Source organism: Taudactylus pleione, unplaced genomic scaffold (genome assembly GCF_031769625.1).
Source record: "Taudactylus pleione unplaced genomic scaffold, aTauple2 ptg000361l, whole genome shotgun sequence".
Taxonomy (NCBI): domain Eukaryota; kingdom Metazoa; phylum Chordata; class Amphibia; order Anura; family Myobatrachidae; genus Taudactylus; species Taudactylus pleione.
In genome coordinates, this window is record NW_028284762.1 from 229,468 (window position 1) to 244,968 (window position 15,501).

The window sequence follows — 15,501 nt, forward strand, 5'->3', positions numbered from 1 at the left end:
GGCTGACATGATCCCGAAGCCGGCTTCCCGACTGCTTTATCCCGGCGTGGGTTAAATGACAGGCGATGCCGGGTGCTGCGAGCGGACAGCCGCGCGGGGCGGGAGGGTTAGGTTTAGCGCACCCGGGGGGGGACGTAGGGTTAGGCACCCAACTGAGAGGGTTAGGGCTAGGCACCCACGGGGGGGACTTAGGGTTGGGCACCCCTCCAGGGGACTTAGGTTTAGGCAGCGGGGAAGGGGGGGTTAGGGTTAGGCACTTACTGGGGGGATTGGGGTTAGGCACCCCTAAGGAGGATTAGGTTAGTGATTACTTACCTTAGGACGATCGGGATTTCCAGCGCTGTCGGGCTGCCGCTGCCGGGATCTGTTCAGCTGTCGGGCTGCCGCTGCCGGGAATCGAACCGCCGGCCATGCAGCCGGCGGTATTTCATACCGATTCCTAATTCCACAGATAATAATACTAATAATAATCTCAATTCACAAATAGGTAGAAAACTAGTTCTACTTAATCACTTATTACAAGTCCAACAGGTATAAAACCTTTGGACTAATTTAATAAATATTAAACTGACACAAAATATAAATATAAACGTAAGTCTATAAAGTGTATCTGTTATAATAAAAAACTTTATTGTACACTTATATTTTTGTAGAAGGATGGCTTATCTAAGCATAAAAAATATATGATGAATGAGAAACAATTACCAATAAAGATAAATAATAACTTAATAAATCAAGAAAAAGTATTAATAATCATAGCATAAACATACATCTACAAATACACACATAAATATATATGTGTGTCAATAATATGTATATCTCTACCTGTGGTATGACAAAACATTGAAAACCATTGATGTAATGACATAAAAGTATATAGTAGGCAATAATAGAATAAAGCAAAAGAGAATTGATAATAATATTAAATATGTATACAAAAACACACACACACACATATATATATATATATCTGTATGTGTGTCGATAATATACACATCTCTATCAATAATATAACAAAACATCGGGAACCATCGAAGTGACAATTCCTACCAAAGTATCTAGCAAATAGTAGAGCCAGTACTGGATGTAGCTGAGAGAAAAGCTACCTCAAACACTGCGTTCACATCCAATGGTGCTCGATGTACCAATATTTTAATACACTTCCGGGAGATGACGTGTTGGTGATGGGCGGCTCTGCCTGTGCGATTGGGCATACGCATACAAAAGTGGCCGCTCGCTGAGACATGGTGGGCGTGCTTATGCCTTGGCGAGCGATCGCTTCCTGTGACGTCACTGACAAATTTGCATACGCATCTACCGATTGTACGCAGATAGCGAACGGGTCTGAATCAGGCCCACAGTCTAGACCTGGTTCAGTGCACCGGCAAAATCCCAGGCATTTAGACGTGCTGGGTACGGGATGCCGTGCTCGGCCAGTACGGCAGTATGAATCCCAACGCCAGCATCCCGACTGTCGGTATTATGACCGCATCCGATTTAGGCTATGTCTGAAAGGGGTATAACTAAAAAGAAATGCATGGCGCTATTCAGCCACAGTTTACTAAATCACAAAGGGTTACAGAGCCTCTGCCCGCTGTATGCGCCCTTACCTCCTCCACATGTATGTCGCAGACGGAGAGGCCTTACACTGACACGCAAGCTGCAGCAATCCATCATCCCTCCTACGTACTTCAGTATGCACAGTCTGAGGCGCATCTAAGAAGCGAGAGATATATGAGTAACAGGAAATTGCCGAGTACCGTATCATTAGTCAGGGGAGCGTCCCTGGTGCCGCGTGTATAAAGAGCGGTGATATTAAGTGATAACACACTAGTAATGCTTCTGTATGTATATAGCATTCAATATTATCTGTGCAAGCTGTGAGTTCTGACGTCGCTGCTGATATCGGAAGATTCCGATACTTTACTCTTTATTATAAATACTTGTATAAGGAATAACACAGCCCTTACAGTATATTATTTTGGATATTATAAGTCCCCTCGGATATTCATCCCCATATAAAACCCTTTTACCTCATGGAATTCTCCAGTGATATACAGTGCATCTGTAAAGTATTCACAGAGCTTCAATCTTTTCCACATTTGTTATGTTACAGCCTTATTCCAAAATGGAATAAATTCATTTTTGTCCTCAAAATTCTACACACAATACCCCATAATGACAACGTGTAAAAAGTTTTTTTTAGATTTTTGCAAATTTAATTAATAAAAAAACTAAGAAATCACATGTGCATAAGTATTCACAGCCTTTGTTCAATACTTTGTTGATGCACCTTTGGCAGCAATTACAGCCTCAAGTCTCTTTGAATATGATGCCACAAGCTTGGCACACCTATCTTTGGGCAGTTTCGCCCATTCCTCTTTGCAGCACCTCTCAAGCTCCATGAAGTTGGATGGGAAGCGTCGGTGCACAGCCATTTTCAGATCTCTCCAGAGATGTTCAATTGGATTCAAGTCTGGGCTCTGGCTGGGCCACTCAAGGACATTCACAGAGTTGTACTGAAGCCACTCCTTTGATGTCTTGGCTGTGTGCTTAGGGTCATTGTCCTGCTGAAGGATGAACCGTCGCCCCAGTCTGAGGTCAAGAGCGGTCTGGGGCAGGTTTTCATCCAGGATGTCTCTGTACATTGCTGCTTTCATCTTTCCCTCTATCCTGACTAGTCTCCCAGTTCCTGCCGCTGAAAATATCCCCACAGCATGATGCTGCCACCACCATGCTTCACTGTAGGGATGGTATTGGCCTGGTGATGAGCGATGCCTGGTTTCCTCCAAACATAATGCCTGGAATTCACACCAAAGAGTTCAATCTTTGTCTCATCAGACCAGAGAATTTTGTTTCTCATGGTCTGAGAGTCCTTCAGGTGCATTTTGGCAAACTACAGGCAGGCTGTCATGTGCTTTTTACTAAGGAATGGCTTCCGTCTGGCCACTCTACCATACAGACCTGATTGGTGGATTTTAAACCTAAAACGGAAGAAGCAGCAGGCATTGTAGGCAGGTCCTCAGGTGGAGGCTTTGGGAAGAGGGGGGAGAAGGGTGGTGAATTTGGAAGAAATTAGATTTTCTTAAGTTAGGGGCAGATGTACTAAGCCTTAGGGCTCTATTTACTACAACCCGCATTTGTAATGCAGATTGTAGTGTGATATTACCGAGTGAATTTGCATTGCGAATTCAGGCAATATCACAGGGATTTACTACAAATCCTTTGCAGAGACAGAGCTTGCGAGAAAGCTCTGTCCCTGCGAATCCCCTCCGCAGCCTTATCACGGTATTTTCGTAAAAAATACCGTGACAAGCTTTTTCGGCCCCCCCCCCACAGCTAATCACTGGGGCTGGCTCCCGGCTCTGCTCTGCCCGTTAGCGCGGAGCAGGAGTCCGGTAACCGGGGGAGACCCTGGAAAACGTGTTATTATCACAGGGCCTCCCCAGGTATTTTTTCACATTTTATTTTTAGTAACTTTGGTCGGATCACATTTCCCATTACAATTATGGGAAATGCGATCTGCTTACTAAAAATAAGTGATACTTAGGCGTTGGAGTAGAATTTTACGAATTCTTCTCCAATTGCCCTGTAATACTTATAGGTGATACTAAAATAATGTGAATTTGGTGTGAAAACACAAAACAGCCTTTTCACTTTATTTTAGTAAAAATAATGTTAATAAATAGAACCCCTAGAGAGCAATAAAGTGGAGAATGATAAAGTACCAACTAATCAGCTCCTAAACACTTTACAGGCTGTGGGGCAGATGTACTAAGCTCTGTAAAGTGACAAATTGGAGCGTGATAAACTACCAACTAATCAGCTCCTAACTGTCATTTTTCAAGCACAGCCTGTAACATGACAGTTAGGAGCCGAGTGGCTGGTAATTTATCACGGTGACTGGGAGATGGTCCATCTTTTGGGTGTGTGATGGGAGTGTCGCAGTTCAAAAGATAGTGGCCTCTCCGTGTACTTGTTATAGCCCACAATAGCGTAGTATTGTTACTAGTAAATGCTAGTGCCTGTACCCTATTTATACACAATGAAATAATGTAATTAAGAGTAATATACAGGAGAGAACATCTTTGGACGCAGCAGCAATGTGAAAATACGGTAATGCAGCCGGAGGCGTCTGAGGTGAAAAGACGCCTCCTCAAAGCATCGCAGATCCGAGTGCCGCATGCTAAGACGCAGTATCGGATCACCATTGTGACCATCTGTTGCCACATCGGCCATCTGAGAAAGCCGAAGGCTACGCAGGATGGCCGTCTTACCTGCGTAGCCGAAGCCAGGAAATCTGCGCCCTTTGACAGATGCAGGCCCTAGCCTCGGCACTCACTCAGAGAATGGGCGCGAGATGCCGCCGTTTCCAGGAATGCAGGCCAGCACCACCCGTTCCCTCAGGCTGCGGCTTTGGGGAACTGCGAGAAATCTCACAGTAGACGACCGGTGCATGCGCGGTACAGACCCTGCCCATGCACTGGAGAAGTGCGCAAACCATCGGATTTGCATTCTACATTTACCCAATATTAATATTTATCTGATACACATTAACAAGGTGACAACGCAGAGCCATCGATGTGACAGATCACAATAAAATAGGCACTTGTCACTTTTATGTTTTGTGTCTTATTGTGATGTGACATATTTATTGCTCTGCGCTGTTACCATGTTACTATGTATTAGTTAAAGAGTAACATTGTATGTATCCAACATTTCATCTACCTCATCATTTACGCACCACTGATTCCTCCAAGTACTCCTCCCCCAATCCTCCCTAATAACAAAGACTGTTGACAAGTCACAAACAGTGAGCAGTCACCCGAGCCCAGCCCCACTCTCCGTGCACAGTACGTGCTGTAGTATTAACGCAGATGTGAATTATTAATGAGAATACACAGCCACAGCTACATACACTGAGATACCAAGTTATTATGACCTCTATGCAAAGTAGCTATTCCGCATATTGGATCTCATTCAGACCCGGTCGCAAGCGCTGAGCGCTCGCAACCGGGTCGATGTTAAGGCCCTGTGCACGCGCAGCGGCTGCACTGCGCGTGCGCAAGCCCCGGAGCGAGAGAGAAACTCTATCACTCCGGAGCTCACTTCAAAAGGGGCGGCTGTCGATGGTGATCGACAGCTCGCCCCGTTTTGTAAGCTAATAAGGATCTATTTACAGCAAATTGCCTTTGCTAATTCTCAGCTATGTAATTCCCACAGGGATTTATATTGTAGGTATCCGGGCAAAACAACAGGTTAAATCAGACTTATAACAGCTACAGGACTAACTATAACATCAACTGTGAAAGTACTTGGATACATAAACTATATATATATATATATTCATAGCTGACATTTAAAGGGACCTTTTATCACAAGCATTTTTTCTCAAAGACTATGGCCCTGATTCAGAGCCGGACGCTCTGACCAGAGCGCTCGCTCTGAATCAGGGCCCACCTCCATTAATATGGAGCGTCCTCCTGGACGCTCGTATAGCTGTGGGTCACCTGCTGAGGGTATAACAGGTGAAATGGGATTGAAATGCCGGCGGTTCAAATCCCGACAGTGCTACCCCGATGTGGAGGAAATCCCAACAGCGCAGGTAAGTAATCTAACCCTCCTTTAGGGGTGCCTAACCCTAACCTCCCCCATAGTGCCTAACCCTATCCTCCCCCAATTAGTGCCTAAACCTAACCCCCCCCCCTCCCCGCAGCCTAACCCTCCCGGGGGTCCCTAACCTCCCCCCCTAGTGCTTAAACCTAACCCTCCCCTTCTCCTAGCCTAACCCTCCCCGAGGGGGTGCCTAACCCTAAGTCCCCCCCCTAGTGCCTAAACCTAATCCCCCTTCTCCTAGCCTAACCATCCTCGGGGGGGGTGCCTAACCCTTAGTCCTCCCGGGGAGGTCCCTAAACCTAAGCCGCCCATCCCCGGCTACATCGATACTTACCTCCGGCGCTGGACGATTGGTCCGGGGTCCCAGCGTGGGGAGGCGTCAGTATTTTGACAACTATGTTAAATCGTATACTCGTAAGGGGAAAAGGGAAAAAGGAGGAATCGACGCACCGACAATGTATTGACTGTACCAATAAAAAGAAAGAACCGCTATTGCATTGTAATCTATTAGGAGCAAAAAAATATAATGAAGGTATATATCTCAGGTTGCGATGGTGCTCACTAGAGTAGAACAGTGATATCAAAATACAGAGAATAGAAACTCTATTTTGTGAGCACTCTTATATCAGATGTAATTACTAAAAACATAGCTTTAATTGGCATAGTAATGCCTATGTAACTCACAGTATGGACAAACAACAATAATAAATAACATGATACAACATGAAACATATATTGCCGATTACCAATACATTAAAAATAAATTAATCGGGAAAGAAAACAAGTGCCTCTTTGTAGTATACTTCTGTGAGATAATAGATATAATCTCAGAACATAAGAGCAAGGTGTGCTCCTAATAATGGCGAAATATAACATACATACATAATTCTCATATACAGCTATAAAAATTAAATATAAGCTAGGACTAGTTTGTATGATGACAGCATATAAGATAAACAACATATATCACTGTGTCGGCCGAATGATCAGTAATGTCTTAACAGTATAGGTAACACCTAGGAATATCAGGAAAGTCAGGGGTGGAGACACTGTTGCACTAAATTCTACTGCTCCTCACTTAGCATGTAGCCATCAATGGGGAGTGAGAAATTGTTTGGGAGCAGTTGCCCCTTAGAAACAACAGAGTAACCGCAACGTTACTCAATATTTCACTTCTGCTGTTATGGGTCTTACATAATGTATAGGACCCTTAATGAGAGAGTTACTCTGATTGAGGTAGTCGTCAGTTAATAGAGTGAATAGAAAATATATAGGTATCACCTAGGAATATCAGGAAAGTCAGGGGTGGAGACACTGTTGCACTAAATTCTACTGCTCCTCACTTAGCATATAGCCATCAATGGGGAGTGAGAGATTGTTTGGGAGCAGTTGCCCCTTAGAAACAACAGAGTAACCGCAACGTTACTCAATATTTCACTCCTGCTGTTATGGGTCTTACATAATGCATAGGGCCCCTAGATGTCAGTATTAACCACTATTCAGATAACACATTCTAGTTATATGATCTGATATCATTCCGGATGCTACATAACATAATATAGGTGGACCACACGGCGTGACAGCACACTGTTGTCTGACAGGTGCTTTCATATTGTCCAGTGGTATATATCAGCCTTTGTACTATTTAGGCAGGATATTTAGCAGCACCTTGGTGGTCCTGCTGCAAGGACAGTTGCCTGTTGCTATGCTAGAATACTAGAAAGGAATCATGCAGTTATATGTATGTTTTATATAAGGAAAGAAAATAGAGCAGTAATTGTTTTAAGGTGGTGCACTAATCATTAAAATAAAACTATTGTTAATAAAATGAGAAATTCTTCATTAAAAATATCAGCAAACTAGTAGACATAAAATAAAACAAGAAAAATGACACTAAAGTTTAGAAAATGGTGATTAAAAATTATTCTGATTGTTCCATTGTGTTTTTATTGTATGTCTACAGTATAGATATATCACGTTACGCTTTTTAGTGTAATTCTTTATCATGTTTGTTATTATTATTAAATAGTAGGTACTTGTGTACTTTACGGACTCATTGCAGAGAGAACCCAATGAATGTTTTAAATGGTACTTGTGTACTTTACATACACAAGTACCGAAAGTTGTCCCCACCTAAAGAAGGAAGTTGTCCCCTCGCGGGCTTGCTGCGTTTGCCACGCTTTGGGCTCGGTGGCTCGCTACAAGGTTAAGTTCACCCTCTATGCCCACTTGGATGGTAGGGAATGACGCTGGACACTGGCTGATGACGTCAGGGTCCTCTCCGTGAAGAGAATTTAGACATTACCATGATTGATAATAACAATGAGTGAGGACCCTGACGTCATCAGCCAGTGTCCAGCGTCATTCCCTACCATCCAAGTGGGCATAGAGGGGGAATATAACCTTGTGGCGAGGGTAGCGAGCCACCAAGCCCGAAACGTGGCGAGCGCACAACTTTCTTCTTTAGGTGAGGATAACTTTCGGTACTTGTGTATGTAAAGTACAGTAGTACCATTTAAAATATTCATTGGGTTCTCTCTGCAATGAGTCCGTAAAGTACACAAGTACCAAATAGTATAGTATTACCCTCAGGGAATAGGCTAAATATCCTTCTGTATGCTTGGCACTAATATCAACTTGATTGCAAAGTTCGTAGATAAGAAGCCGACCTTCTAGCGCTCTGCTGGCCAGCATGCAGCGCAAAGAGGGATAACGTAATATATATAAATATATATATATATATAGTCCATAAAAGAGAGCACTCACCAGGCTTATTTTTCAACAGGAAAAAAGTTCTTTTAATTTCTTACATCATAGTACAGATCGACGTTTTGGCCCCACAGCAGGATCTTTATCAATACCACCAAGTGCCCTGGATTAATTATTAAATCCCACCACTTCCCCCCCTAAAAGAAAGTCTATATCCGCTCCTGGTTAGTGGTAGGTAAAAGGGTTAGGGCAGGCATACTTACTGGAATCCTGCTGCCGGAACTGGCAGCCACATGACCACCGGGACGCGGAAGCCACCACAGAAGACACCACTGCTGCTGGGAGCAGGTAAGCGACTGCGGGGCCACCAGGGACCATATGTCAACATTCTGTTATTTCAACATTTCATCCGTGTCTACACGATGATGAGTGTCGGCAAATCACACCTAACCCTACATGAACACAGGGCCCTAGTTCTACCACAGATGAAACAACGCATCAACTGCTACTTACACTGAATATTGGTCAAGGTGACGTTCACGGTGACATTTCTCTGCTCCGCGAATGCCACGTCCGGCTGATATACATGACAAGCCACTTCTTGGCCATGTAGGGCTGGAGTCGGCGTCAAATACAGCTTGCTCCTTCCATCCATTGTCCCGTCCGATTGCCGAGTTGTATTCTCTTCTGAACTGTACTCGATCCTATCTGTAATCCATGTGATCATGGCCAGTGGTTTCGCTGAGGCCACCAGACATTCGGCCACCATGCCTGGACACTGAGATGCATTGACTGGCTTCAGCGTCACATGGACCGCGGGTACGACTGCAAACAAAATAATTTTAATTAATTTATATTACACATTATAAAAGCAGTGAGTCTGCTGGTTCAGGGTGATTAGCGTATCAGACAGAAACAAAAGCTACGATTAGCTCACAATCTATGTGGCTATGGTGACAAAGCCTAGCATATGCCGATCACGCTACCGTCACAATACTGATTATTGTTCCATCTGAGCGCAATCATAGCAACCGAGCAGGCAGTCCGTTTTTGAATCCAAGATGGCCACTGTGAAACTGCTGCATCCGAATAGAGGCCTTTCACATCGGCCATCTTGGATTCAAAGCTTTGCTGCCTTAGATGCGGGCAAGAGACAAAAGCACTCACCACCACACAGGTACGTAGTGGGGGGAAGGCGGGTAGCCTATGTACCTGGAGGGGAGGAGGTGTTGAAGTCGAGCAGCCTGTGTACCGGAGGGAACTTTATTACAAACAGATTGTTTCAGGCTGGTTCTGGTCTACTCAGGAACAGAGGGCCTGATTCAGACCCGGTCGATGGTGGCCCAGAGCACATGCGCACGACAGAGCTGGCTCCGTCGTGCGCATGCGCGAGACCCGGATAGCGACGGGCAATCCGTCACTCCGGGTCTCGTGCCAAAGGGGGCGTGCTGTCGATGTTGACTGACAGCACCCCCTTTGCTGGGCGGGCCGGGGGGGGGGGTGGCTGCCCAGACGGAGGCGTTCCCATGTGAACGCCTCCGTTTGGGGGCGGCCCCACTAACATCACGAGTGATGTCAGTGGGAGAGATTTCGGCTCTGTTAGAGCCGAAATCTCTCTGCGGCTTGTGGCAACGAGACCCTACCACAAGGGTCTCGTCGCAAGCCCGATGGTCGCGATAGTCTTGACCATTGCGACCATCTTCCTGGCCGCTCGCTATAGCTGTGGGTGGTAACCCACAGCTATGCGAGCGGCCAGGAGGCCGTTCTAAAAAAAAAAAAAAGACCGCTCTGTCAGAGCGTCCGGCTCTGAATCAGGGCCAGTATACAGAGAGGATAGCGAAGTTTGGTTCTTAAAACAGGCAGTCATCATATTTCCAATTCCCAGTAACAATGGCTTTCAGCACTGGGTATTTGAAACCCTGTGAAGTGGGGAAGATGACATGGCTGATATTCTATAGTCACTATCAGATGCTACAGGGTGGCCTGGAAACCAATACAAGGCCCATTAACTGTTACATGATATTGCACAGCTTGTGTAGTCTTACAATGGAAGCGTTCAGGGCAGTAACTAGCAAAGTAGCGTCATTGAACATGTGACTTGGATGATTTTTCCCTGAACTGCTCGCACTCCTTGCGGGAGGCTAGGTCTACCTTAAGTGCTGCGAGCAGCTCCGATGGCTCCCGATTAATCCTACATTTCCCGGAGATGACATTTGTTGCGAGTGGCAAGGGGGCGTCTTTAAACCCATGCGAGTGCAATAAGCCCTCGCCCGCTAAGACATAGAGGCGTCCTTACACCGCAAAGAGCAAGCGCATGTTTTCCATAGACGGCCCCTTTTGAGAGGGAGTGGCCGCAAATAGTGTCCGGGTCTGAATCAGGCCCTCAGTGTTTACGCAGTATTCATAAAGCCCAAGGCACTGCAATTAGGTTCTATCCGTAAATGGATAAGATAACGTTTAAAGGGCCTCATTCTGACACATGTGCGCCCACTTTTCTGGTTGGCGGCAGCAGCCTACTTACTTCGTTATGCTAATGCCAGAATCCACCTTCATATAGTTACAATCCGTGCGTCTGCATGTGGAAGCCCGTCCCACCCACTGTTCTTACACCCTTAACAATCATCATAAGTATCTGAACTTACGCCCTCAGGATGGGTGCAAAAGATCTGTCTGATACTGGCGTCCTGTCTCCGACCGCACGCTGCCATCAGTTACGACAGCCAGCCTACATGCCCACTACAATCCCAGGACACAGAGCTCCGTGCACCCACATGGTCACTGCACAGTTACGACCCCCCCAAAAAAAGCCCATTTCACAGACTGCGTGCTGCGTCGATGGATGCATCAATCCGTACACATTAGTGAACCCTGTCAGTGTATGTATGCCATGTGCAGAGGCATATTTAATTCTTTAGAGCAAGCGCAGGTTGCAGATGTCTGCAAAATCCCTGCCACTCAGAATCATGCCCAAAGTCAATCAGAAGATATTGCGCACACATACACACAGACGGGCTGATGAGAGAGATATTAATGGGCGAGCTGTTATGTACAGGTGCTCCAGAAAAGCCGCACACATACACACAGACGGGCAGATGAGAGAGATATTAATGGGCGAGCTGCTATGTACAGGTGCTCCAGAAAAGCTGCACACATACACACAGATGGACTGATGAGAGAGATATTAATGGGCGAGCTGCTATGTACAGGTGCTCCAGAAAAGCCTTACACACAGACGGACTGATGAGAGAGATATTAATGGGCGAGATGCTATGTACAGGTGCGCCAGAAAAGGCGCACACATACACACAGACGGGCTGATGAGAGAGATATTAATGGGTGAGCTGCTATGTACAGGTGCTCCAGAAAAGCCGCACACATACACACAGACGGACTGATGAGAGTGATGTTAATGGGCGAGCTGCTATGTACAGGTGCTCCAGAAAAGCCGCACACATACACACAGACGAGCTGATGAAAGAGATATTAATGGGCGAGCTGCTATGTACAGGTGCTCCAGAAAAGCCACACACATACACACAGACGGGCTGATGAGAGAGATATTAATGGGCGAGCTGCTATGTACAGGTGCTCCAGAAAAGCCGCACACATACACACAGATGGACTGATGAGAGAGATATTAATGGGTGAGCTGCTATGTACAGGTGCTCCAGAAAAGCCGCACACACAGACGGACTGATGAGAGAGATATTAATGGGTGAGCTGCTATGTACAGGTGCTCCAGAAAAGCCGCACACACAGACGGACTGATGAGAGAGATATTAATGGGCGAGATGCTATGTACAGGTGCTCCAGAAAAGCCGCACACATACACACAGATGGGCTGATGAGAGAGATATTAATGGGCGAGATGCTATGTACAGGTGCTCCAGAAAAGCCGCACACATACACACAGACGGGCTGATGAGAGAGATATTAATGGGTGAGCTGCTATGTACAGGTGCTCCAGAAAAGCCGCACACACAGACGGACTGATGAGAGAGATATTAATGGGTGAGCTGCTATGTACAGGTGCTCCAGAAAAGCCGCACACACAGACGGACTGATGAGAGAGATATTAATGGGCGAGATGCTATGTACAGGTGCTCCAGAAAAGCCGCACACATACACACAGATGGGCTGATGAGAGAGATATTAATGGGCGAGATGCTATGTACAGGTGCTCCAGAAAAGCCGCACACATACACACAGACGGGCTGATGAGAGAGATATTAATGGGTGAGCTGCTATGTACAGGTGCTCCAGAAAAGCTGCACACATACACCCAGACGGACTGATGAGAGAGATATTAATGGGCGAGCTGCTATGTACAGGTGCTCCAGAAAAGCCGCACACATAACGCAGCAACTAAAACAAATTAATTCATGAACATCCTACGTCTTCTTATTTTGGAATTAATGCACATTTCAGTGCCAAAGGCACCAGGTTTGCCTCAAGCTTTGTTACCTTTTACAGTGGAATATTTGAGCAATAAAGCTGGGATGGATGGGATCAAACATAATATGGATTATTTCATTTCTGGATGGTAAAGCATAATGCCTCAATCACTAGCACTTTGTCCTGCACCAGAATTATGTGAATTGGGGATTCACTTTGGTCTGTAGTTTCTTTGCTAATTCTTCACCTTATTGAAATAACACACACTCCCCGGACTAACCCTGGGGAGGAGAAAGAGATTTTGGCTGCCTGAAGGAGAAGGTGTTTGGGATGTGGATCCGGCTGAGTGAAGAGAGTGAGGTCAGACACTGAAAAGGAGAGGGTGTGTGTTACAGGGGAGGAGGGGGTGCCCCCTTCCTATATATCCACCACTGCTCACAGATATATGCATGCCATGAGGTAAACAAGTCCCCCCCCACCCCCTGCCCCCCTCCCTCCCTCCCTATCCCCAGGTAGTTTATGCTACTAGCAGGAATATAAATTGTTCTTTCTTACATACACTTCCAGTACTGTGCAAGTATCGCTCTACCACACACTGCTGCTGTAACACCAGAATTAGGAAAGCTTTAAAAGCACACACACACATATATACATATATATATAGTTTTTTCTACTACTACACACTTAAAAAGGCTTAAAAAAAACATATATATATATATATATATATACACACACACACACAAAGTATTTTATAGTTTTATATATATATATATACATACACACAAACACAAGAACTATATTTATATATATTATGTATACACATACTAGGTAGCAGGCACTCGCTTGCTCCCTTTGTGTATTTGCCCCCTTCAATTATCAGTTCCCACCTGAGATATATATATATATAGTGATAGTGGGCGTCTCCTGTACCATCCGGCTGACTGTGCGGCAGCGGTGTCACGTGGTCGCGGGTGACCTGGATCGGGATCTCCGATCTGCGTCACTGACAGGCGACGGTGGTCAACGCGGCTGCACGCGGCTTTGCTGGCGGGAATGACGTGATTGCTTACGCAAGTGAGGGGAAGGAGCTCCGATGAGTTGATGCTCGTACCTGCTGTAATGTATGGTATGCTGAACAAGATGTATCTGTAATTTACTACAGCGTTGCTATAAAGCCATTTTTCTTGGATTCCAATCTATGACATTCATTGAGTGCTGGCCTCGTCTCTACATTATCTATATATATATATATATAATATAAATATATATATATATATATATATATATATATATATATATATATATTACATACACACACACACACACACAAACCACAGGTGTTTTGTACCGATTCATAACATTTCTCACCCCAAACTTGTAACATTATCTCGGCTTCCGTTGCCCCGCCGGGGAATATGGTGAAGATACAGACGTAAGTCCCCTCATCGGCTAGTGTCACGCTCTGAATGCTAATTGATCCATTTTTGGTGTCCTCCTCACTCAACAATTTCACTCTCTGTGCGAATGGCGTCAGGTGCCTGGGCGGAGACCCCTTGTTGTAGGTGAGAAAATCTTCCGTGTTTCCTCGGATTTTCCTCTGCCAGGTGATCTGTGTCACTTGGTCCGTCGTCTGAGCTGTGCACTTCAGGGTCACGTCAGAACCCAGCCAGGCGGACACTCTGCGGTTGACGATCACTGAGAATAAAATAAAAAGCATGCGTCTTTAGTACATAACAATTTCATGGTAACATATATATCAGTGACAGAATGCTAGGGGATGGCTAGGAAGATATCCAAATCAGTTTGGAGGTCTTATTGCGAGTGGCAGTTGGAGAGTCGCACAATTCTCAGTGATGCAGCCTAGGCGCAATGAAGCGCTAAACTATTTCTTCATTCACATAAAACAAAGATCAGCAGCAGTATAATGTATTTACACCAGCCGATCAGAGATTAACCTAGAGCAGGCCCTTGAGACTGGTGGCGAGACATCACAATCTAATTGCAGGCCAACCAGTTGCATAGCCTGTATTACTGCACTCACTGCAGACCGAACTGTATACACACACATTTGTTTCTTATAATAATAGTCATATTTCATATTTAATCAGTTGCATCAGCTTTTAATGGCTTTGTGCCCACTACGTGCCCAGTGCCACAATTTACACTTTATAGTATTTGCTAAAGGCTATGTTGTTGCACTTTATAGTATTTGCTATAGGCTCTGTTGTTACACTGAATAGTATTTGCTATAGGCTCTGTTGTTACACTGAATAGTGGCCCTCATTCAGAGCCACTCGCAATTAGCGCTTGCTCGTTCATAAAAAGGGGGTAGCTATTCAAATGAACCGTTCGCTCTTTGCGGTCTGTTGCCGCCTCCATGTCTGAACGAGCGAGCAAAACATACGCTCGTTTATTTGATAAAAACGCCCCCTGGCCGCTCGCACCATACGTCATGTCCGCTATTTATTAGATTAATCGAGTACATCGAACAGCGTATGAACTGCTCGCTATTCTTGTGGTTGGTTTTTTCAACCACAATCTTGCGAGCAGTTCTGGCTATAAAATAACCCAGTGACGTGGTCAATGACGCTGCTGTATTAATTATGCACACCCATAAAACGCCCGTTTTGACCTTTAAGCACGCCTGCGTTCGGATCTCCACTCCCCATTTTCAAACACCTTCCCCTGTTACCACCCACATATGCCTCATTCTGTCACTCAAAATAGCAGGCATTCGCTATATTGCGAGCACATGAATTTCGGCCGCACTGACTGGTTCGC

At 45.3% G+C, this 15,501-nt stretch overlaps 1 protein-coding gene across 2 annotated transcripts in view; it reads right to left on the reverse strand.

The window, feature by feature from the left end:
- The window catches only part of LOC148508525 (nectin-1-like), a 69,284-nt gene that overhangs the window by 47,588 nt on the left and 6,195 nt on the right, over positions 1-15,501 (reverse strand). Inside the window, exons 2-4 of one of the 2 annotated variants that reach the window (XM_088444384.1) lie at positions 14,089-14,415; positions 8,839-9,150; positions 1,611-1,716 (exon numbers count right to left, since the gene is read on the reverse strand). In XM_088444384.1, the coding sequence (XP_088300510.1) occupies positions 1,611-1,716; positions 8,839-9,150; positions 14,089-14,415 (745 nt within the window). The remainder of the gene's footprint in view (positions 1-1,610; positions 1,717-8,838; positions 9,151-14,088; positions 14,416-15,501) is intronic. The other variant, XM_088444385.1, reaches the window with a different exon arrangement.